Raw genomic sequence first — 25,950 nt, forward strand, 5'->3', positions numbered from 1 at the left:
GCTAACAGGAAACGAATACAGCCATAGACTAGTTATTGTAATTGTATTTTATTCACACAAATTTTTACACAATGTATTAATCACAAGGTCTGTTTCCATACATACTCGAACTTGCTTAAAACTCAATCAAAGAAGAGGAAACCAAACTCTCCATACACATGAGACTAAGACTGGTCGCCTTTTTGAATCATCGATAACTGATTTAACAGGAGAATACAACAGTTATATTCTCTTGACCTAATCTGTATTTTCACACAACATTTCTGCCCAGCGATCAAACACTGCAATGTATTAATTAATCTTGGACATATCAACCTGTGCACCACTCGAGTTTTCCTTCTCTACCCTAACATGCCTTGCTTGAGACATGTCATCGTATGACTCACTTTTTACACTCACCTGATCTATAGGAGATATGACACTTGTTCCACTTTTTATATTGGCCAACTCTACAGGAGAAATGTCACATGGTTCGCTTTTGATATCAACCAGGTCAATAGGAAACAAGTTATCTGGCGCACTTAACACCTTGGTTCGTCTATTAACGGACACATGTCATCTGGCTCACATTTGACATTGTCATGTTCTGTAGGATACATGTCACATAGTCCATATATTTGTAAGACATAATCTTGTTCTAGAAGAGACACGTCAAATGGCACAATTTTCACATTGGCCTGTTCTATAGAAGATATGTCACATGGCTCACTTTTGACATTGGTCTGTACATTAGGAGACACGTCAGTTCGATCACATTTGACATTGGTCTGTTCTGTAGGTGACATATCAGATTGACATAGTCCCCTTTGGAAAACTCTAACTCTGTAGGTGGCAGGTTGACGGCCCCACTGTTGACATTTCTCTCCTTGGTAACATGAACAGCCCGTACATTACAGCCTACTGAAGTGAATTGCTGCCTTACAAGGTATGCAAAGGAGCAAGCCACTGGCTTTGGAGGGATCATTTTCAGGTTCAAGACACCGCGGCCGCCATCTGGAGTGTAATATGGAAGGGTGGTTCCCCTAGGACGGGGTCAAGACAGGTGACTTGGTTGTCATGTTTGTAGATCAATACGAAACTAGAATTGTCAGTTGAGTCTTTGCAGACTCTGGAGTCTCCGCCTCATATGCACACAGCCATGCATGTTGACAAAAACAAAACAAAAACATCGCACTTTCACTGATAAAGGCAACATAAAGTGTCCAGAAGGGAAGAACACATTCTTGAAACTCAGCTGCTTTAATTCACTGCCGTTTTTTCTTATTTCATAGCCCATAAACTCCAAATATTAGGTTTTATAGAAAAATGCTTCGATGGTGTAGACTAGTCCCTGGTCTTTATCCGTTACGTTCCTCCATATGTGCAGCCAATATGTAATACACATAACGCGGGGCACCAGTCATCGTGCCGGTATGGCGAGGTTTATTGGTTAAAAATTTACATGTATTGCGCTATGCATGCCCATAGCACTTTCGCGGCTGTTACCCAGATTGACTTCTTAATTCATGGACACCCTCGTTTTATCGATGTTTTGCAATGCATTGCCGTGTTCATGTACATATGAAGCTTTCACCTGGGGACGAGAGTTTGCTGGCATAATTTCTTGAGGAGAATAATACCCTAATACAAAAGTCTCAGCCGATGGCGGAGACTAATTCCTTGTATGGAAATCCTTCTCATTCCAGACTATTTACCGGTACAAATTGTTTATGGAGAAGGCTGACAAGAAATGAATACAGCCATAGTTTAGTTATTTTTATTTTATTTTATACACTCAAGCTTTTACACAATGTACCAATCACGTGGTCTATTTCCATGCATCCTCAAACTCAATAAAAAAAGAGGAAACCAAACTCTCCATACACATGAGACTAAGACTGGTCGCCTTTTTGACGGATTTACCAGGAGAATACAACAGTTTTATTCTCTTGACCTAATCTGTATTTTCACACAACATTTCTGCCCAGCGATCAAACACTGCAATGTATTCATCAATCTTGGACATATCGACCTGGGCACCACTGGAGTTTTCCTGCTCTACCCTAACATGTCCTGCTTGAGACATGTCATCCCCCAGACCTACAGGAGATGTTGCACTTGTTCCACTCTTCATATTGGCCAACTCTACAGGAGAAATGTCACATGGTTCGCTTTTGATATCAACCTGCTCAATAGGAGACAAGTTATCTGGCTCACTTATCACCTTGGCCTGTTCGAAAGGACACTTGTCACCTGGTTCACCTTTGACATTGGCCTGATCTGTAGGATATATGTCACATGGTCCAACTACCTGAATGATATATCCCTGCTCTTGAAGAGACAAGTCACATTGCTCACTTTTGACATTGGCGCCCTCTTTAGGAAATGCGCCGTCAAACGGCTCACCTTTGACATCTGCCTGCTTAACAGGAGACATGTTACCTGACATTTCACACGGTCTCACTACCTCTATGATATAACCCTGCTCTTGAAGAGACATGTCACACTGCTTACTTTTTACATTGACCTGCTCTTGAAGAGACAAGTCACATGGCTCACTTTTGACATTGGCCCCCTCTTTAGGAAATGCGTCGAACGGCTCACCTTTGACCTTTCCCTGCTTAGAAGGAGACATGTTACCTAACATATCACACGGTCTCACTACCTCTATGATATAACCCTGCACTAGAAGAGACATGTCACACTGCTTACTTTTGACATTGGTCTGTTCTATAGGAGATGTGTTACATGGCTCACTTTTGACATTGGACTGTTCTATAGGAGATGTGTTACATGGCTCACTTTTGACATTGGACTGTTCTATAGGAGATGTGTTACATGGCTCACTTTTGACATTGGACTGTTCTATAGGAGATGTGTTACATGGCTTACTTTTGACATTGGACTGTTCTATAGGAGATGTGTTACATGGCTTACTTTTGACATTGGACTGTTCTATAGGAGATGTGTTACATGGTTCACTTTTGACATTGGACTGTTCTATAGGAGATGTGTTACATGGCAGGTTGAAGGCCCCACTGTTGACATTTCTCTCCTCTGTAACATGAACAGAACGTATGTCTAGTTCAGCCCTGGACTGCCCTGTAGCAGATGTGAGGGCTGGTTCAACACTTCCATCAGACTGGTCGGCAGCAAAGATGTCAATGAGTTGACTTTTAACATTTCCAAGCTGATTAGAATTATGATCAATCGAATCTCGTTTCACACCCAGCCGCAAAACTTCATAATCTTCTCTTTTGGCAGTACCCAGACCAACAGTTTCATTCCCATTGATAACAGTAATTTTTGCAGCAGCATCCTTGATATCCATGTCCAAACACCCGACTGCAGCAGGCAACTTTGATACCTCACTCTCAGGCTCTCTGCTGATCAAACATTCATTCGTCGCAGAACTTGCAGGGACTGGGTTTTGTCCATTTGGAGAATTATTGTTATTTGAAGGACCAGTTAATACTACTGCATCTTCTCCCACATCAGTTTGCTCACAACGAGACCTTGAACGAGAACTTTTCATAGCTTTGCCACTTTTTGACTTTAACCGTTTATCCTTGCCGGGACTTGCATCAGACACCTTGCGAGTATTACGAGAAGTATCATTGTGGCTGCGTTTATGTTTTTGTAAGCCAGACTCACTCTTAAAGGTTTTATGACAATATTTACAGTTGAAGCTGAGTTGGAATAGTTCGTCTCCTGCATGAACATGACTATGACTGACAAGAGCCTGCTTTGAGAAAAATGATCTCTCACATTGTACACATCTGAACGGTCTTTCTCCTGTGTGAATACGCTCATGATTCAAAAGACTTCCACTGCGTGAAAATAATTTCTCACAATACTTGCACTGGAATGGTTTTTCTCCAGTGTGAATACGCTCATGAATGAATAGATATCCCTTCTGTGGAAATGATTTATAACAATATTTGCATTGGAATGGTTTTTCTCCTGTGTGGATACGCTCATGAGTCAATCGATGTCCCTTCTGTGAAAATGATTTCTCACAATATTTGCACTGGAATGGTTTTTTTCCAGTGTGAATACGTCCATGAATCAATAGATTTCCCTTCTGTGGAAATGATTTATCACAAAATTTGCACTGGAATGGTTTTTCTCCTGTGTGGATACGCTCATGAGTCAATAGATGTCCATTCTGTGAAAATTGTTTCTCACAACACTTGCACTTGAATGGTTTTTCTCCAGTGTGAATACGTCCATGAGTCAATAGATGTCCCTTCTGTGAAAATGATTTCTCACAATATTTGCACTGGAATGGTTTTTTTCCAGTGTGAATACGTCCATGAGTCAAAAGATATCCCTTCTGTGAAAATGATTTCTTACAATATTGGCATTGGAATGGCTTTTCTCCTGTGTGAAAACGCTCATGAGCCAATAGACTTCCACTCCGTGAAAACGATTTCTCACAATATTTGCACTGGAATGGTTTTTCTCCTGTGTGCTTACGAATATGCATTACAAGACCTTGCTTAGTTACAAATGATTTCTCACATTGTACACATCTGAATGGTTTTTCTCCAGTGTGAACACGTTCATGATTCAAAATATTCCTCTTCCCTGAAAATGATTTCCCACAATATTTGCATTTGAATGGTTTTTCTCCTGTGTGAATACGCTCATGCGTCAATAGACTGTCACTCCGTGAAAACAATTTCTCACAATATTTGCACTGGAATGGTTTTTCTCCTGTGTGCTTACGAATATGTATTACAAGCCTTTGCCGAGTTACAAATGATTTCTCACATTGCACACATCTGAATCGTTTTTCTCCAGTGTGAACACGACGTTCATGAGTCACTAGACATCCCGTCTGTGAAAACGATTTCTCACAATAAATGCATTTGTGTGGCTTTTCTCCTGAGTGGATACGCTCATGAGTCAATAGATGTCCATTCTGTGAAAATTGTTTCTCACAATACTTGCACTTGAATGGTTTTTCTCCAGTGTGAATACGTCCATGAGTCAATAGATGTCTCTTCTGTAAAAATGATTTCTCACAATATTTGCATTGGAATGGTTTTCCTCCATTGTTCTGGCATATGTGTTGTATAAGCTTTTGCTTGGTTACAAATGATTTCTCACATAGCAGACATCTCAATGGTTTTTCTCCAGTATGAATACGTTTATGAGACAAAAGATTCCTCTTACCTGAAAATGATTTCTCACAATATTGGCATTGGAATGGTTTTTCTCCTGTATGAATGCAAATATGTCTTACAAGACTTTGCTTGGTCAAAAATGATTTCTCGCATTGTACACAAGTGAGGGATGATTTTGGTGCCATCCTAGTGCTCAAAGGGGCACAATAATTAGGCCAATACAAGTCCACTTCTTTGAAACATCTAACATAGATCTCGCACTGCGTCAATCACCTTCTTTGCCCATTCAAAATATTCCGCTACTCGATCATCCGTCCGACCAACTGGGGTCGTCAATCAAGGTCACAGAGATTGTACAGTATATCTGCTAATTTTAAGAGTTTCACACGATTCAACAAATCGAAGACGTTTCCGCACCTGTTTTGGTAGTAATTTATCATCAGTGATCTCTGCCACGACACCTGCAAATAAAAAGGATTATAGACAGGTACAAATTGTTTTGTTTGAATTGTTTAATGAAAGCCAAAATACTTCTAACAGATTGCGTTTACATCTTTTTACAAGATAACCATGAACCAGGTTTCAAACCCTAATCATATGAATTTTGGATGAACGCTACAATAGCAACCGGCATCATTTTGGGTTTTTGATCGGGCACGAAATCCACCATTTGGATTAATTTGATAAAATGATATTAGAATTAATGATATACATGTATAAAGTAGAACCTCTCTATTAAGGACACCCTCGAGATTGATAAGTGCTGTACCTAATCATGTGACTAGAGAGGTGCCTGATTAGACACAGGTCTAATTGAATTTGGGACCAAAACTAGTGTCCTTCATACAGTGGTTGTCCCCAAGAGAGGTATTCGATATCAAGGGAGGATCCACTACATATGATTTCCTTCCGCCCGAGATAAACGAATCTACGCAGATGGAGGACCTCACCAGATTCTTAAAAAGGTGGGAATCAGATTATGAGCAGTTTCACCACATGGGAATTAGACTATGAAAGATCAATATCAGTGTCAGGGGGTAGGGATCAGATTATAAATGATGTCAGCATGCAAGAATCGGGAAATGATAGAATAAGCAGGGGGCGGGGATTAGATTATGAATAGTGTCAGCATTTGAGAATTAGATTATGAATGGTGTTATGGTGCAGGAATCAGATTATGAATGGTGACAGGGAGTGGGAATCAGATCAACACCTGCAACGATTATGAAAGGGTTACACTAAATGTTAATAATTTGAAATATGTAATTGGATTTGAAAATTTCCCATTGCGTAAATACACATGAATAAAAGTGCCTGTAACTACCGTTGTCAAGACAGCTATCCAAAAACTTAATTCGTATGCATAAATACTACCATATGGCCTTGTGTATAACTGCATTTTCATTTTCCTTGACCACCAGTTAAAGAATGCATTATACCTTTAAAAAAACAGTCTCAGCTGGTTGAGATTATCCGTTGCCTCGTTCTATGCCATTAAACTTTTAAAGGGATACACCATTCGTGTTCAATATATTTACTGGTGATACAGGAAAATAGAAATAGAAAATGGATATAGTAATGCAATTATAATGCAGGCCAATGGTCAGATGTCTGACATTGTTTGAAATTTCACAAGCGTTTACGGTAGATATAGAAGATAACTGCGGTGTGCGCGCCGTGTTCAGATATACATGTAGTGTTCTCATTCATGCCAAACAGTTCAGTTGAGTTGAAGCTTTATAGGCTTGTGACTCTAGGTTACAGATAGGTTGAAGTTTTGAGAAATCTTTTGAGATGACTTAGTATAGTAGTAATCGTTGTTGCAAATGTGACAACCGAGATTGCACAATGGAGGCCTACGGTACTGGAATGCCTTCTATTCTTTTACGTATTTTATCAGTGGTGGGTGTTTGTTAGTCGATGGGGGGGGGGGGGGGCATGACCGTGGGAGGATTTCAACGTTGTAAAACCTCAGTCAAAGTGATAGTGCTGCAGGTAAACATGCCATGCATATGTGCAAAGCAATCTTCTGATCGTGAGATACGCCTCCTGTTCCTCTAGTCAAATGCCAATCAAAAACCAGGAATATTGTAATTTTTCAGGGACACCCGGTAGCCAAGTTTAACGTGCACCACACTAGTCTCTAGTTATTACGGCTGATATAGCATATATATAGATAAACGATGGAATTATGAGGTTACCAAAAGGATGAGTGATACACGGAGTAGCGTCTTTATTATCTCCTACGCTGATCTTTATGTTTGATCGCTGCGAAATTGGCACATTTTATCAAAATTAAAACAATAATAGGATTTCATCATATCGTAGTTGAGTAATTGGTTCACAGATGGCACTTTGGGATTACCGTAAGGGTTTTGGAAAGTGATGAAGCGGTCTATCTGAGTCTTGCCAGCCAAGACACTTTACTGTTTTTTCTTCGGGACACACTAGCTCACATTTCAAGCAATAATCGCGCATTAATATCAAGTGATATTTTGACTCAGAGAGGGGCCTTTGGAGGGGTCAGGAGCAAGCCATTACAGCCTACTGAAGTGAATTGCTGCCTCACAAGGTGTGCAAAGGAGCAAGCCACTGACTGCCTCACACTCACAGTGTGGTATTTGGAGGGGTCACTTTCAGGTGCTAGACACTGCGGCCGCCATCTAGTGTGTCCTATGGGAAGGGTGGTTCCTTGTGGTCAGAAGAAAGCCACTGGCTGTCTTCTAGTGTGTCCTTTGGAGGTGGAAGGAGCAAACCGCTTGCTTAACGATTGTGGCTCATTGGGGGTCAAGAGAAAGTCACTCCTGGAGGAGTGGATCGACGGAGGAGCAAACCACTTGCTGCCTTCTGAAATGCCTTTCGAAGGGGTCAGGAGCTAGCCTCTTGTTGGGTGTCCTATATGAAGGAGCTAAGGAGCTAAACACTTGCTGTATTACAGAGTGTCCTTTGAGCGGGCAGGTTACAAATTGCCCTTCGGACACGGTCAAGACAAGTGACTTGGTTGTCTTGTTTGTAGATCATCAATACAAAATTCCTTGTATGGAAATCCATCTCATTCCAGACTATTTACCGGTACAAATTGTTTATGGAGAAGGCTGACAAGAAATGAATACAGCCATAGTTTAGTTCTTTTTATTTTATTGTATTCACTCAAGCTTTTACACAATGTATTAATCTCATGGTCTGTTTCCATACATACACGGACATGCTAAAAACTCAATAAAAAAGAGGAAACCAAACTCTCCATACACATGAGACTAAGTCTGGTCGCCTTCTTGAATCATCGATATTTAACAGGAGAATACAACAGTTAAATTCGCTTCACCTAATCTGTATTTTCACACAACATTTCTGCCCAGCGATCAAACACTGCAATGTATTCATCAATCTTGGACATATCGACCTGTGCACCACTGGAGTTTTCCTGCTCTACCCTAACATGCTCTGCTTGAGACATGTCATCCCCCTGATCTATTGGAGATGTGGCACTTGTTCCACTTTTAATATTGGCGAACTCTACAGGAGAAATGTCACATGGTTCGCTTTTGATATCAACCTGCTCAATAGGAGACAAGTTATCTGGCTCACTTATCACCTTGGCCTGTTCGAAAGGACACATGTCACCTGGTTCACCTTTGACATTGGCCTGATCTGTAGGATATATGTCACATGGTCCAACTACCTGTATGATATATCCCTGCTCTTGAAGAGACAAGTCATATTGCTCACTTTTTACATTGACCTGGTCTGTAGGAGATGTGTCACATGGCTCACTTTTGACATTGGCCCCCTCTTTAGGAAATGCGCCGTCAAACGGCTCACCTTTGACATCTGCCTGCTTAACAGGAGACATGTTACCTGACATTTCACACGGTCTCACTACCTCTATGATATAACCCTGCTCTTGAAGAGACATGTCACACTGCTTACTTTTTACATTGACCTGCTCTAGAAGAGACAAGTCACATGGCTCACTTTTGACATTGGCCCCCTCTTTAGGAAATGCGTCGAACGGCTCACCTTTGACCTTTCCCTGCTTAGAAGGAGACATGTTACCTAACATATCACACGGTCTCACTACCTCTATGATATAACCCTGCACTAGAAGAGACATGTCACACTGCTTACTTTTGACATTGGTCTGTTCTATAGGAGATGTGTTACATGGCTCACTTTTGACATTGGACTGTTCTATAGGAGATGTGTTACATGGCTCACTTTTGACATTGGACTGTTCTATAGGAGATGTGTTACATGGCTCACTTTTGACATTGGACTGTTCTATAGGAGATGTGTTACATGGCTCACTTTTGACATTGGACTGTTCTATAGGAGATGTGTTACATGGCTCACTTTTGACATTGGACTGTTCTATAGGAGATGTGTTACATGGCAGGTTGAAGGCCCCACTGTTGACATTTCTCTCCTCTGTAACATGAACAGAACGTATGTCTAGTTCAACCCTGGACTGCCCTGTAGCAGATGTGAGGGCTGGTTCAACACTTCCATCAGACTGGTCGGCAGCAAACATGTCAATGAGTTGACTTTTAACATTTCCAAGCTGATTAGAATTATGATCAATCGAATCTCGTTTCACACCCAGCCGCAAAACTTCATAATCTTCTCTTTTGGCAGTACCCAGACCAACAGTTTCATTCCCATTGATAACAGCAATTTTTGCAGCAGCATCCTTGATATCCATGTCCAAACACCCGACTGCAGCAGGCAACTTTGATACCTCACTCTCAGGCTCTCTGCTGATCAAACATTCATACGTCGCAGAACTTGCAGGGACTGGGTTTTGTCCATTTGGAGAATTATTGTTATTTGAAGGACCAGTTAATACTACTGCATCTTCTCCCACATCAGTTTGCTCACAACGAGACCTTGAACGAGAACTTTTCATAGCTTTGCCACTTTTTGACTTTAACCGTTTATCCTTGCCGGGACTTGCATCAGACACCTTGCGAGTATTACGAGAAGTATCATTGTGGCTGCGTTTATGTTTTCGTAAGCCAGACTCACTCTTAAAGGTTTTATGACAATATTTACAGTTGAAGCTGAGTTGGAATGGTTCGTCTCCTGCATGAACATGACTATGACTGACAAGAGCCTGCTTTGAGAAAAATGATCTCTCACATTGTACACATCTAAACGGTTTTTCTCCAGTGTGAATACGCTCATGAATCAATCGATGTCCAGTCTGTGAAAATGATTTCTCACAATACTTGCACTGGAATGGTTTTTCTCCAGTGTGAATCCGAATATGCATTTCAAGACTTTGCTTGGTTACAAATGATTTCTCACATTGTACACATCTGAACGGTCTTTCTCCTGTGTGAATACGCTCATGATTCAAAAGACTTCCACTGCGTGAAAAAAATTTCTCACAATAATTGCACTGGAATGGTTTTTCTCCTGTGTGCTTACGAATATGCATTACAAGACTTCGCTTGGTTACAAATGAATTCTCACATTGCACACATCTGAATCGTTTTTCTCCAGTGTGAACACGTTCATGATTCAAAATACTGCTCTTATCTGAAAATGATTTCTCACAATATTTGCATTTGAATGGCTTTTCTCCTGTGTGGATACGCTCATGAGTCAATAGATGTCCATTCTGTGAAAATTGTTTCTCACAACACTTGCACTTGAATGGTTTTTCTCCAGTGTGAATACGTCCATGAGTCAATAGATGTCCCTTCTGTGAAAATGATTTCTCACAATATTTGCACTGGAATGGTTTTTTTCCAGTGTGAATACGTCCATGAGTCAAAAGATATCCCTTCTGTGAAAATGATTTCTTACAATATTGGCATTGGAATGGCTTTTCTCCTGTGTGAAAACGCTCATGAGCCAATAGACTTCCACTCCGTGAAAACGATTTCTCACAATATTTGCACTGGAATGGTTTTTCTCCTGTGTGCTTACGAATATGCATTACAAGACCTTGCTTAGTTACAAATGATTTCTCACATTGTACACATCTGAATGGTTTTTCTCCAGTGTGAACACGTTCATGATTCAAAATATTCCTCTTCCCTGAAAATGATTTCCCACAATATTTGCATTTGAATGGTTTTTCTCCTATGTGAATACGCTCATGCGTCAATAGACTGTCACTCCGTGAAAACAATTTCTCACAATATTTGCACTGGAATGGTTTTTCTCCTGTGTGCTTACGAATATGTATTACAAGCTTTTGCCGAGTTACAAATGATTTCTCACATTGCACACATCTGAATCGTTTTTCTCCAGTGTGAACACGACGTTCATGAGTCACTAGACATCCCGTCTGTGAAAACGATTTCTCACAATATTTGCATTTGTGTGGCTTTTCTCCTGTGTGGATACGCTCATGAGTCAATAGATGTCCATTCTGTGAAAATTGTTTCTCACAATACTTGCACTTGAATGGTTTTTCTCCAGTGTGAATACGTCCATGAGTCAATAGATGTCTCTTCTGTAAAAATGATTTCTCACAATATTTGCATTGGAATGGTTTTCCTCCATTGTTCTGGCATATGTGTTGTATAAGCTTTTGCTTGGTTACAAATGATTTCTCACATAGCAGACATCTCAATGGTTTTTCTCCAGTATGAATACGTTTATGAGACAAAAGATTCCTCTTACCTGAAAATGATTTCTCACAATATTGGCATTGGAACGGTTTTTCTCCTGTATGAATGCAAATATGTCTGACAAGACTTTGCTTGGTCAAAAATGATTTCTCGCATTGTACACAAGTGAGGGATGATTTTGGTGCCATCCTAGTGCTCAAAGGGGCACAATAATTAGGCCAATACAAGTCCACTTCTTTGAAACATCTAACATAGATCTCGCACTGCGTCAATCACCTTCTTTGCCCATTCAAAATATTCCGCTACTCGATCATCCGTCCGACCAACTGGGGTCGTCAATCAAGGTCACAGAGATTGTACAGTATATCTGCTAATTTTAAGAGTTTCACACGATTCAACAAATCGGAGACGTTTCCGCACCTGTTTTGGTAGTAATTTATCATCAGTGATCTCTGCCACGACACCTGCAAATAAAAAGGATTATAGACAGGTACAAATTGTTTTGTTTGAATTGTTTAATGAAAGCCAAAATACTTCTAACAGATTGCGTTTACATCTTTTTACAAGATAACCATGAACCAGGTTTCAAACCCTAATCATATGAATTTTGGATGAACGCTACAATAGCAACCGGCATCATTTTGGGTTTTTGATTAAGGAATTGAACCCGAGGCGGAGGACCTTGGTTGAGTTACCAAGACACTCGAGGGTGGAGCTAAAATACAGTCCAAACCCGAGCCGACAGGCGAGGGTTTGGACGAAATTTTAGCTCCACCCGAGAGTGTCTTGGTAACTCAACCAAGGTCCGAAGCCGAGGGTTCAATTTCTATTCTAAAATACCTCAAACTTAAAAAGATAGGCCACGAAATAACTTGAATATGTGCGAATTTGGCAAATTCCATCCATCGCCTGCCCGGAGCGCCGGTAGCGCCGTTGTTTACATTATGTTACGGCAGCCCGTATAGGAAGTCCGGATCGGCTCGCTCAAGTGACGCTAAAATCCGCGCAAATGGGCTATTTGGAGCGTTTTTCTCAGCAAATATGTGTAGTGCTCATTAAAAAACTTAGGGTGGTTGATGCTTCCTTGGCTGATTTGTGTTTGAAGCAGTGTTTTGAGAGCCTCAAACTTCTGAAGTGAGCTGTGTGCATGGTTCCACATTTTAGTGCAACCCGAGGGAACTTTGGTAGAGCATCTTGGTTGCGTGTCCAAAACACTCCACTCTCAGAACGAGGCTTATGCATTTTCCATTTAAAAGTTGGCTTTACGGTACCAAGGTATTTTAGAATCGGGCACGAAATCCACCATTTGGATTAATTTGATAAAATGATATTAGAATTAATGATATACATGTATAAAGTAGAACCTCTCTATGAAGGACACCCTCGGGATTGATAAGTCCTGTACTTAATCATGTGACTAGTGAGGTGCCTGATTAGACACAGGTCTAGTTGAATGGTAACAACCAATTTGGGACCAAACCTAGTGTCCTTCATACAGTGGTTGTCCCGAATAGAGAGGTATTTGATATTAAGGGAGGATCCACTGCATATGCTTTCCTTAGTTACCGCTCCAGATAAACGAATCTACGCAGATGGAGGACTTCACCAGATTCTTAAGAAGGTGGGAATCAGATTATGAGCAGTTTCACCACGTGGGAATAAGCCTATGCAAGATCAATATCAGTGTCAGGGGGTAGGGATCAGATTATAAATGATGTCAGCATGCAAGAATCGGGAAATGATAGAATAAGCAGGGGGCGGGGACTTGATTATGAATGTTGTCAGCATTTGAGAATTAGGTTATGAATGGTGTCAGGGAGTGGGAATCAGATCAACACCTGCAACGATTATTAAAGGCTTACACTAAATGCTGATAATTTGAAATATGATTTTGAAAATTACCCATTGCGTAAATACACACTAAATAAAAGTGTCAGTACTTGCTGTTGTCAAGACATCTATACAAATACTATAAACACCGGGGTAGTAAATTCATATGCATAATTACTACCATATGGCCTTGTGTATAACTGCATTTTCATTTTCCTTGACCACCAGTTAAAGAATGCATCAGACCTTTAAAAACCAGTCTCAGCTGGTTGAGATTATCCTTTGCCTCGTTCTATGCCATTAAACTTTTAAAGGGATACACCATTCGTGTTCAATATATTTACTGGTGGTTCAGGAAAATAGAAATACAAAATCGATGCGGTAGTGCAGTTATAATGCAGGCCAATGGTCAGGTGTCTGACATTGTTTGAAATTTCACAAGCGTTTACTGTAGATATTGAAGATAACTGCGGCTTTTCCCGTGTTCAGATATAGTATTCTCATTCATGCCAAACAGTTCAGTTGAGTTGAAGCTTTATAGGCTTGTGACTCTAGGTTACACAAAGGTTGAAGTTTTGAGAAATCTTTCGAGATGACTCAGTATAATAGTAATCGTTGTTGCAAATGTGACAACCGATATTGCACAATGGAGGCCTACAGTACTGGAGTGCCTTCTATTCTTTTACGTATTTTATCAGTGGTGGGCGTTTGTCAGTCGATGGGGGGCGGGGGGGGGGGCATGACCGTGGGAGGATGTCTTATTTCAACGTGGTAAAGCCTCAGTCTTAGTGATAGTGCAGCAGGTAAACATGCCATGCATATGCGCAAAAGCAATCTTCTGATCGTGAGATACGCCTCCCGTTCCTCTAGTCAAAGGCCAATCAAAAACCAGGAATATTGTAATTTTTCAGGGACACCCGGTAGCCAAGTTTAACGATGTGCACCACACTTGTCTCTAGTTATTACGGCTGATATAGCATATATATAGATAAACGATGGAATTACGAAGTTACCAAAAGGATGAGTGATACACGGAGTAGCGTCTTTATTATCTCCTACGCTGATCTTTTAGTTTGATCGCTGCGAAATTGGCACATTTTATCAAAATTGGAAACAATAATAGGATTTCATGATATCGTAGTTGACTAATTGGTTCACAGATGGCACTTTTGGATAACCGTAAGGGTTTTGGAAAGTGAAGACACTTTACTGTTTTTTCTTCGGGACATACCAGCTGACATTTCCAGCAATAATCGCGCATTAATATGAAGTGATATTTTGACTCATAGAGTGGCCTTTGGAGGGTTCAGGAGCAAGCCATTACAGCCTACTGAAGTGAATTGCTGCCTTACAAGGTATGCAAAGGAGCAAGCCACTGGCTTTGGAGGGATCCTTTTCAGATTCAAGACACCGCGGCCGCTATCTGGAGTGTACTATGGAAGGGTGGTTCCCCTCGGACGGGGTCAAGACAGGTGACTTGGTTGTCTTGTTTGTAGATCAATACGAAATTCCTTGTATGGAAATCCTTCTCATTCCAGACTAGTTACCGGTACAAATTGTTTATGGAGAAGGCTGACAAGAAATGAATACAGCCATAGTTTAGTTATTTTAATTTTATTGTATTCACTCAAGCTTTTACACAATGTATTAAACACGTGGTCTATTTCCATGGATACTCGAACTTGCTAAAAACTCAAAAAAAAGAGGAAACCGAGCCCTCCATACACATGAGACTAAGACTGGTCGCCTTTTTGAATCATCGATCACTGATTTAACAGGAGAATACAACAGTTATATTCTATTGACCTAATCTGTATTTTCACACAACATTTCTGCCCAGCGATCAAACACTGCAATGTATTCATCAATCTTGGACATAGCGACATGTGCACCACTGGAGTTTTCCTGCTCTACCCTAACATGCCCTGCTTGAGACATGTCATCCCCCAGACCTACAGGAGATGTTGCACTTGTTCCACTTTTAATATTGGCCATCTCTACAGGAGAAATGTCACATGGTTCGCTGTAAATACCTGGTTCACCTTTGCCATTGGCCTGATCTGTAGGATATATGTCACATGGTCCAACTACCTGTATGATATATCCCTGCTCTTGAAGAGACAAGTCACATTGCTCACTTTTGACATTGGCCCCCTCTTTAGGAAATGCGTCAAACGGCTCACCTTTGACATCTGCCTGCTTAACAGGGGACATGTTACCTGACATATCACACGGTCTCACTACCTCTATGATATAACCCTGCTCTTGAAGAGACATGTCACACTGCTTACTTTTTACATTGACCTGATCTGTAGGAGATGTGTCACCTGGCTCACTTTTGACATTAGCCCCCTCTTTAGGAAATGCGTCAAACGGCCCACCTTTGACACTCGCCTGCTTAGAAGGAGACATGTTACCTAACATATCACACGGTCTCACTACCTCTATGATATAACCCTGCTCTTGAAGAGACATGTCACACTGTTCACTTTTGACATTGGTCTGTTCTATAGGAGATGTGTTACATGGCTCACTTTTGACATTGGACTGTTCTATAGGAGATGTGTTACATGGCTCACTTTTGACATTGGACTGTTCTATAGGAGATGTGTTACATGGCTCACTTTTGACATTGGACTGTTCTATAGGAGATGTGTTACATGGCTCACTTTTGACATTGGACTGTTCTATAGGAGATGTGTTACATGGCTCACTTTTGACATTGGTCTGTTCTATAGGAGATGTGTTACATGGCTCACTTTTGACATTGGACTGTTCTATAGGAGATGTGTTACATGGCTCACTTTTGACATTGGACTGTTCTATAGGAGATGTGTTACATGGCAGGTTGAAGGCCCCACTGTTGACATTTCTCTCCTCTGTAACATGAACAGCACGTATGTCTAGTTCAGCCCTGGACTGCCCTGTAGCAGATGTGAGGGCTGGTTCAACACTTTCATCAGACTGGTCGGCAGCAAACATGTCAATGAGTTGACTTTTAACATTTCCAAGCTGATTAGAATGATGATCAATCAAATCTCGTTTCACACCCAGCCGCAAAACTTGATAATCTTCACTTTTGGCTGTACCCAGACCAACAGTTTCATTCCCATTGATAACAGTCATTTTTGCAGCAGCATCCTTGATATCCATGTCTGAACACCCGACTGCAGCAGGCAACTTTGATACAGGCTCTCTGCTGATCAAACATTCATTCGTCGCAGAACTTGCAGGGACTGGGTTTTGTCCATTTGGAGAATTATTGTTATTTGAAGGACCAGTTAAAACTACTGCATCTTCTCCCACATCAGTTTGTTCACAACGAGACCTTGAACGAGAACTTTTCATAGCTTTGCCACTTTTTGACTTTAACCGTTTATCCTTGCCGGGACTTGCATCAGACACCTTGCGAGTGTTACGAGAAGTATCATTGTGGCTGCGTTTATGTTTTCGTAAGCCAGACTCACTCTTAAAGGTTTTATGACAATATTTACAGTTGAAGCTGAGTTGGAATGGTTCGTCTCCTGCATGAACATGACGATGAGTATGACTGAGAAGAGCCTGCTTTGAGAAAAATGACTTCTCACATTGTACACATCTGAACGGTTTTTCTCCAGTGTGAATACGCTCATGATTCAATAGACTTTCACTCCGTGAAAACGATTTCTCACAATATTTGCACTGGAATGGTTTTTCTCCTGTGTGCTTACGAATATGTTTTACAAGCACTTGCTTAGTTACAAATGATTTCTCACATTGCACACATCTGAATCGTTTTTCTCCAGTGTGAACACGTTCATGATTCAAAATATTGCTCTTATCTGAAAATGATTTCTCACAATATTTGCATTTGAATGGCTTTTCTCCTGTGTGGATACGCTCATGAGTCAATAGATGTCCATTCTGTGAAAATTGTTTCTCACAACACTTGCACTTGAATGGTTTTTCTCCAGTGTGAATACGTCCATGAGTCAATAGATGTCCCTTCTGTGAAAATGATTTCTCACAATATTTGCACTGGAATGGTTTTTTTCCAGTGTGAATACGTCCATGAGTCAAAAGATATCCCTTCTGTGAAAATGATTTCTTACAATATTGGCATTGGAATGGCTTTTCTCCTGTGTGAAAACGCTCATGAGCCAATAGACTTCCACTCCGTGAAAACGATTTCTCACAATATTTGCACTGGAATGGTTTTTCTCCTGTGTGCTTACGAATATGCATTACAAGCACTTGCTTAGTTACAAATGATTTCTCACATTGTACACATCTGAATGGTTTTTCTCCAGTGTGAACACGTTCATGATTCAAAATATTCCTCTTCCCTGAAAATGATTTCCCACAATATTTGCATTTGAATGGTTTTTCTCCTGTGTGAATACGCTCATGCGTCAATAGACTGTCACTCCGTGAAAACGATTTCTCACAATATTTGCACTGGAATGGTTTTTCTCCTGTGTGCTTACGAATATGCATTACAAGCTTTTGCCTAGTGACAAATGATTTCTCACATTGCACACATCTGAATCGTTTTTCTCCAGTGTGAACACGACGTTCATGAGTCACTAGACATCCCGTCTGTGAAAACGATTTCTCACAATATTTGCATTTGTGTGGCTTTTCTCCTGTGTGGATACGCTCATGAGTCAATAGATGTCCATTCTGTGAAAATTGTTTCTCACAATACTTGCACTTGAATGGTTTTTCTCCAGTGTGAATACGTCCATGAGTCAATAGATGTCTCTTCTGTAAAAATGATTTCTCACAATATTTGCATTGGAATGGTTTTCCTCCAGTGTGAAGGCATATGTGTTGTATAAGCTTTTGCTTGGTTACAAATGATTTCTCACATAGCAGACATCTCAATGGTTTTTCTCCAGTATGAATACGTTTATGAGACAAAAGATTCCTCTTACCTGAAAATGATTTCTCACAATATTGGCATTGGAATGGTTTTTCTCCTGTATGAATGCAAATATGTCTGATAAGACTTTGCTTGGTCAAAAACGATTTCTCGCATTGTACACAAGTAAGGGATGATTTTGGTGCCATCCTAGTGCTCAAAGGGGCACAATAATTAGGCCAATACAAGTCCACTTCTTTGAAACATCTAACATAGATCTCGCACTGCGTCAATCACCTTCTTTGCCCATTCAAAGTATTCCGCTACTCGACCATCCGTCCGACCAACTGGGGTCGTCAATCAAGGTCACAGAGATTGTACAGCATATCTGCTAATTTTAAGAGTTTCACACGATTCAACAAATCGAAGACGTTTCCGCTCCTGTTTTGGTAGTAATTTATCATCAGTGATCTCTGCCACGACACCTGCAAATAAAAAGGATTATAGACAGGTACAAATTGTTTTGTTTGAATTGTTTAATGAAAGCCAAAATACTTCTAACAGATTGCGTTTACATCTTTTTACAAGATAACCACGAACCAGGTTTCAAACCCTAATCATATGAATTTTGGATGAATGCTACAGTAGCAACCGGCATCATTTTGGGTTTTTGATCGGGCACGAAATCCACCATTTGGATTAATTTGATAAAATGGTATTAGAATTAATGATATACATGTATAAAGTAGAACCTCTCTATGAAGGACACCCTCGGGATTGATAAGTGCTGTACTTAATCATGTGACTAGAGAGGTGCCTGATAAGACACAGGTCTTGTTGAATGGTAACAATCAATTTGGGACCAAACCTAGTGTCCTTCATACAGTGGTTGTCCCGAATAGAGAGGTATTTGATATTAAGGGAGGATCCACTGCATATGCTTTCCTTAGTTACCGCTCCAGATAAACGAATCTACGCAGATGGAGGACTTCACCAGATTCTTAAGAAGGTGGGAATCAGATTATGAGCAGTTTCACCACGAGGGAATAAGCCTATGCAAGATCAATATCAGTGTCAGGGGGTAGGGATCAGATTATAAATGATGTCAGCATGCAAGAATCGGGAAATGATAGAATAAGCAGGGGCGGGGACTTGATTATGAATGTTGTCAGCATTTGAGAATTAGATTATGAATGGTGTCAGGGAGTGGGAATCAGATCAACACCTGCAACGATTATTAAAGGCTTACACTAAATGCTAATAATTTGAAATATGATTTTGAAAATTACCCATTGCGTAAATACACACTAAATAAAAGTGTCAGTACTTGCTGTTGTCAAGACATCTATACAAATACTATAAATACCGGGGTAGTAAATTCATATGCATAATTACTACCATATGGCCTTGTGTATAACTGCATTTTCATTTTCCTTGACCACCAGTTAAAGAATGCATCAGACCTTTAAAAACCAGTCTCAGCTGGTTGAGATTATCCTTTGCCTCGTTCTATGCCATTAAACTTTTAAAGGGATACACCATTCGTGTTCAATATATTTACTGGTGGTACAGGAAAATAGAAATACAAAATCGATGCGGTAGTGCAGTTATAATGCAGGCCAATGGTCAGGTGTCAGACATTGTTTGAAATTTCACAAGCGTTTACTGTAGATATTGAAGATAACTGCGGGTTTTCCCGTGTTCAGATATAGTATTCTCATTCATGCCAAACAGTTCAGTTGAGTTGAAGCTTTATAGGCTTGTGACTCTAGGTTACACAAAGGTTGAAGTTTTGAGAAATCTTTCGAGATGACTCAGTATAATAGTAATCGTTGTTGCAAATGTGACAACCGATATTGCACAATGGAGGCCTACAGTACTGGAGTGCCTTCTATTCTTTTACGTATTTTATCAGTGGTGGGTGTTTGTCAGTCGATGGGGGACGGGGGGGGGGGCATGGCCGTGGGAGGATGTCTTATTTCAACGTGGTAAAGCCTCAGTCTTAGTGATAGTGCAGCAGGTAAACATGCCATGCATATGTGCAAAAGCAATCTTCTGATCGTGAGATACGCCTCCCGTTCCTCTAGTCAAAGGCCAATCAAAAACCAGGAATATTGTAATTTTTCAGGGACACCCGGTAGCCAAGTTTAACGATGTGCACCACACTTGTCTCTAGTTATTACGGCTGATATAGCATATATATAGATAAACGATGGAATTACGAAGTTACCAAAAGGATGAGTGATACACGGAGTAGCGTCTTTATTATCTCCTACGCTGATCTTTTAGTTTGATCGCTGCGAAATTGGCACATTTTATCAAAATTGGAAACAATAATAGGATTTTATCATATCGTAGTTGAGTAATTGGTTCACAGATGGCACTTTGGGATTACCGTAAGGGTTTTGGAAAGTGATGAAGCGGTCGATCTGAGTCTTGCCAGCCAAGACACTTTACTGTTTTTTCTTCGGGACACACTAGCTCACATTTCAAGCAATAATCGCGCATTAATATCAAGTGATATTTTGACTCAGAGAGGGGCCTTTGGAGGGGTCAGGAGCAAGCCATTACATCCTACTGAAGTGAATTGCTGCCTCACAAGGTGTGCAAAGGAGCAAGCCACTGACTGCCTCACACTCACAGTGTGGTATTGGAGGGGTCACTTTCAGGTGCAAGACACTGCGGCCGCCATCTAGTGTGTCCTATGGGAAGGGTGGTTCCTTGTGGTCAAGAGAAAGCCACTGGCTGTTTTCTAGAGTGTTCTTTGGAGGTGGAAGGAGCAAACCGCTTGCTTAACGATTGTGGCTCATTGGGGGTCAAGAGAAAGTCACTCCTGGAGGAGTGGATCGACGGAGGAGCAAACCATTTGCTGCCTTCTGAAATGCCTTTCGAAGGGGTCAGGAGCTAGCCTCTTGTTGGGTGTCCTATATGAAGGAGCTAAGGAGCTAAACACTTGCTGTATTACAGAGTGTCCTTTGAGCGGGCAGGTTACAAATTGCCCTTCGGACACGGTCAAGACAAGTGACTTTGTCGTCTTGTTTGTAGATATCAATACAAAATTCCTTGTATGGAAATCCATCTCATTCCAGACAATTTACCGGTAAAAATTGTTTATGGAGAAGGCTGACAAGAAATGAATACAGCCATAGTTTAGATATGTTTATTTCGTTGTATTCACTCAAGCTTTTACACAATGTATTAATCTCATGGTCTGTTTCCATACATACACGAACATGCTAAAAACCCAATAAAAAAGAGGAAACGAAACTCTCCATACACATGAGTCTAAGACTGCTCGCCTTTTTGAATCATCGATATTTAACAGGAGAATACAACAGTTATATTCTCTTGACCTAATCTGTATTTTCACACAACATTTCTGCCCAGCGATCAAACACTGCAATGTATTCATCAATCTTGGACATATCAATATCATGTGCACAACTGGAGTTTTCCTGCTCTACCCTAACATGCAATGCTTGAGACATGTCATCCCCCAGATCTATAGGAGATGTGGCAATTGGCTCACTTTTGACATTTGCCCCCTCTTTAGGAAATGCGTCAAATGGCTCACCATTAATATTTGACTGCTTAGAAGCAGACATGTTACCTAACATATCACACGGTCTCACCTCCTCTATGATATAACCCTGCTCTTGTAAAGACATGTCACACTGCTCACTTTTGACATTGGTCTGTTCTATAGGAGATGTGTCACCTGGCTCACTTTTGACATTGGACTGTTCTATAGAAGTTGTGTTACATGGCTCACTTTTGACATTGGTCTGTTCTATAGGAGATGTGTTACATGGCTTACTTTTGACATTGGTCTGTTCTATAGGAGATGTGTTACATGGCTCACTTTTGACATTAGACTGTTCTATAGGAGATGTGTTACATGGCGCACTTTTGACATTAGACTGTTCTATAGGAGATGTGTTACATGGCAGGTTGAAGGCCCCACTGTTGACATTTCTCTCCTCTGTAACATGAACAGCACGTATGTCTAGTTCAGCCCTGGACTGCCCTGTAGCAGACGTGTGAGCTGGTTCATCACTTCCATCAGACTGGTCCGCAGCAAACATGTCAATGAGTTCACTTTTAACGTTTCCAAGCTGATTAGAATGATGATCAATCAAATCTCGTTTCACACCCAGCCGCAAAACTTGATAATCTTCACTTTTGGCAGTACCCAGACCAACAGTTTCATTCCCATCGATAACAGTCATTTTTGCAGCAGCATCCTTGATATCCATGTCCAAACACCCGACTGCAGCAGGCAACTTTGATACTTCACTCTCAGGCTCTCTGCTGATCAAACATTCATTCGTCGCAGAACATGCAGGGACTTGGTTTTGTCCATTTGGAGAATTATTGCTATTTGAAGGACCAGTTAATACTACTGCATCTTCTCCCACATCAGTTTGCTCACAACGAGACCTTGAACGAGAACTTTTCATAGCTTTGCCACTTTTTGACTTTAACCGTTTATCCTTGCCGGGACTTGCATCAGACACCTTGCGAGTATTACGAGAAGTATCATTGTGGCTGCGCTTATGTTTTTGTAAGCCAGACTCACTCTTTAAGGTTTTATGACAATATTTACAGTTGAAGCTGAGTTGTAATGGTTTGTCTCCTGCATGAATATGACTATGACTGACAAGAGCCCGCTTTGAGAAAAATGATTTCTCACATTGTACACATCTGAACGGTTTTTCTCCAGTGTGAATATGCTCATGAATGAATAGATGTATCTTCTGTAGAAATGATTTATAACAATATTTGCATTGGAATGGTTTTTCTCCTGTGTGGATACGCTCATGAGTCAATCGATGTCCCTTCTGTGAAAATGATTTCTCACAATATTTACATTGGAATGGTTTTTCTCCAGTGTGAATACGCTCATGAGTCACTAGATATCCTTTATGTGAAAACGATTTCTCACAATACTTGCACTGGAATGGTTTTTCTTCAGTGTGAATACGCTCATGAATGAATAGATATCCCTTCTGTGGAAATAATTTATAACAATATTTGCATTGGAATGGTTTTTCTCCTGTGTGGATACGCTCATGAGTCAATCGATGTCTCTTCTGTGAAAATGATTTCTCACAATATTTGCACTGGAATGGTTTTTCTCCAGTGTGAATACGTCCATGAGCCAATAGATTTCCCTTCTGTGGAAATGATTTATCACAAAATTTGCACTGGAATGGTTTTTCTCCTGTATGAATGCGAATATGTCTGACAAGACCTTGCTTCGTCGAAAATGATTTCTCACATTGTACACAAGTGATGGATGATTTTGGCGCCATCCTAGTGCTCAAAGGTGCACAATAATTAGGCCAATACAAAGTCCTCTTCTTTGAACCATAATATAGATCTCGCACTCCGTCAATCACCTTCTTTGCCCATTAAAAAAATATTGCGCTACTCGATCATCTGTCCAACCAACTGGGGTCGTCCATCAAGGTCACAGAGATTGTACAGTACATCTGCTAATTTCATGTGTTTCGCACGATTCGTTTTTTTTGTGCTTTCAACAAATCAATTTTCCGCTGCTGTTTTGGTAGTAATTTATCATCAGTGACCTCTGCCACGAAACCTGCAAATAAAAAGGATGAGAGAAAGGTACAAAATTTGTTGAATTGTTTAATGAAAGCCAAAATACTTCTAACAGATTGCGTTTACATCTTTTTACAAGATAACCACGAACCAGGTTTCAAACCCTAATCATATGAATTTTGGATGAACGCTACAATAGCAACCGGCATCATTTTGGGTTTTTGACCGGGCACGAAATCCACCATTTGGATTAATTTGATAAAATGATATTAGAATTAATGATATACATGTATAAAGTAGAACCTCTCTATTAAGGACACCCTGGGGATTGATAAGTGCTGTACCTAATCATGTGACTAGAGAGGTGCCTGATTAGACACAGGTCTAATTGAATTTGGGACCAAAACTAGTGTCCTTCATACAGTGGTTGTCCCCAAGAGAGGTATTCGATATCAAGGGAGGATCCACTACATATGATTTCCTTCCGCCCGAGATAAACGAATCTACGCAGATGGAGGACTTCACCAGATTCTTAAAAAGGTGGGAATCAGATTATGAGCAGTTTCACCACGTGGGAATTAGACTATGAAAGATCAATATCAGTGTCAGGGGGTAGGGATCAGATTATAAATGATGTCAGCATGCAAGAATCGGGAAATGATAGAATAAGCAGGGGGCGGGGATTAGATTATGAATAGTGTCAGCATTTGAGAATTAGATTATGAATGGTGTTATGGTGCAGGAATCAGATTATGAATGGTGTCAGGGAGTGGGAATCAGATCAACACCTGCAACGATTATGAAAGGGTTACACTAAATGCTAATAATTTGAAATATGTAATTGGATTTGAAAATTTCCCATTGCGTAAATACACACTGAATAAAAGTGCCTGTAACTACCGTTGTCAAGACAGCTATCCAAAAACTTAATTCGTATGCATAAATACTACCATATGGCCTTGTGTATAACTGCATTTTCATTTTCCTTGACCACCAGTTAAAGAATGCATTAGACCTTTAAAAAAGAGTCTCAGCTGGTTGAGATTATCCTTTGCATCGTTCTATGCCATTAAACTTTTAAAGGGATACACCATTCGTGTTCAATATATTTACTGGTGATACAGGAAAATAGAAATAGAAAATGGATATAGTAATGCAATTATAATGCAGGCCAATGGTCAGATGTCTGACATTGTTTGAAATTTCACAAGCGTTTACGGTAGATATAGAAGATAACTGCGGTGTGCGCGCCGTGTTCAGATATACATGTAGTATTCTCATTCATGCAAAACAGTTCAGTTGAGTTGAAGCTTTATAGGCTTGTGACTCTAGGTTACAGATAGGTTGAAGTTTTGAGAAATCTTTTGAGATGACTTAGTATAGTAGTAATCGTTGTTGCAAATGTGACAACCGAGATTGCACAATGGAGGCCTACGGTACTGGAATGCCTTCTATTCTTTTACGGCAGTGGTGGGTGTTTGTTAGTCGATGGGGGGGGGGGGGGCATGACCGGGGGGGGATTTCAACGTTGTAAAACCTCAGTCAAAGTGATAGTGCAGCAGGTAAACATGCCATGCATATGTGCAAAGCAATCTTCTGATCGTGGTACGCCTCCTGTTCCTCTAGTCAAATGCCAATCAAAAACCAGGAATATTGTAATTTTTCAGGGACACCCGGTAGCCAAGTTTACAATATGCACCACACTAGTCTCTAGTTATTACGGCTGATATAGCATATGTATAGATAAACGATGGAATTATGAGGTTACCAAAAGGATGAGTGATACACGGAGTAGCGTCTTTATTATCTCCTACGCTGATCTTTATGTTTTATCGCTGCGAAATTGGCACATTTTATCAAAATTGGAAACAATAATAGGATTTCATCATATCGCAGTTGAGTAATTGGTTCACAGATGGCACTTTGGGATTACCGTAAGGGTTTTGGAAAGTGATGAAGCGGTCGATCTGAGTCTTGCCAGCCAAGACACTTTACTGTTTTTTCTTCGGGACACACT

The 25,950-nt window shown here is 40.5% G+C and overlaps 3 protein-coding genes across 3 annotated transcripts; all 3 read right to left on the reverse strand.

Moving 5' to 3' along the window:
* Positions 1–1,780: 1,780 nt before the first annotated feature.
* LOC135498702 (uncharacterized) lies at positions 1,781–14,671 on the reverse strand. The gene is made up of 4 exons (XM_064789083.1): positions 14,539–14,671; positions 9,403–12,159; positions 8,700–9,144; positions 1,781–4,869 (listed from the first exon to the last, which is right to left on the reverse strand). The coding sequence occupies exons 2-4, from the start codon at positions 11,881–11,883 to the stop codon at positions 1,934–1,936; spliced, it is 5,862 nt and encodes a 1,953-aa protein (XP_064645153.1). The 5' UTR covers positions 11,884–12,159; positions 14,539–14,671; the 3' UTR covers positions 1,781–1,933.
* A 489-nt stretch (positions 14,672–15,160) lies between these two features.
* LOC135498792 (zinc finger protein 850-like) lies at positions 15,161–20,896 on the reverse strand. The gene is made up of 2 exons (XM_064789243.1): positions 20,599–20,896; positions 15,161–18,853 (listed from the first exon to the last, which is right to left on the reverse strand). Exon 2 carries the CDS (start codon positions 18,575–18,577, stop codon positions 15,332–15,334), a length of 3,246 nt encoding a protein of 1,081 aa, XP_064645313.1. The 5' UTR covers positions 18,578–18,853; positions 20,599–20,896; the 3' UTR covers positions 15,161–15,331.
* A 618-nt stretch (positions 20,897–21,514) lies between these two features.
* Positions 21,515–25,845, reverse strand: LOC135498929 (zinc finger and BTB domain-containing protein 24-like). Its single transcript, XM_064789447.1, has 2 exons — positions 25,702–25,845; positions 21,515–23,973 (listed from the first exon to the last, which is right to left on the reverse strand). Exon 2 carries the CDS (start codon positions 23,681–23,683, stop codon positions 21,722–21,724), a length of 1,962 nt encoding a protein of 653 aa, XP_064645517.1. The 5' UTR covers positions 23,684–23,973; positions 25,702–25,845; the 3' UTR covers positions 21,515–21,721.
* Between the last annotated feature and the right edge of the window lie 105 nt (positions 25,846–25,950).

This window comes from Lineus longissimus, chromosome 14, assembly GCF_910592395.1.
Source record: "Lineus longissimus chromosome 14, tnLinLong1.2, whole genome shotgun sequence".
NCBI classification, from domain to species: Eukaryota; Metazoa; Nemertea; class Pilidiophora; order Heteronemertea; family Lineidae; genus Lineus; species Lineus longissimus.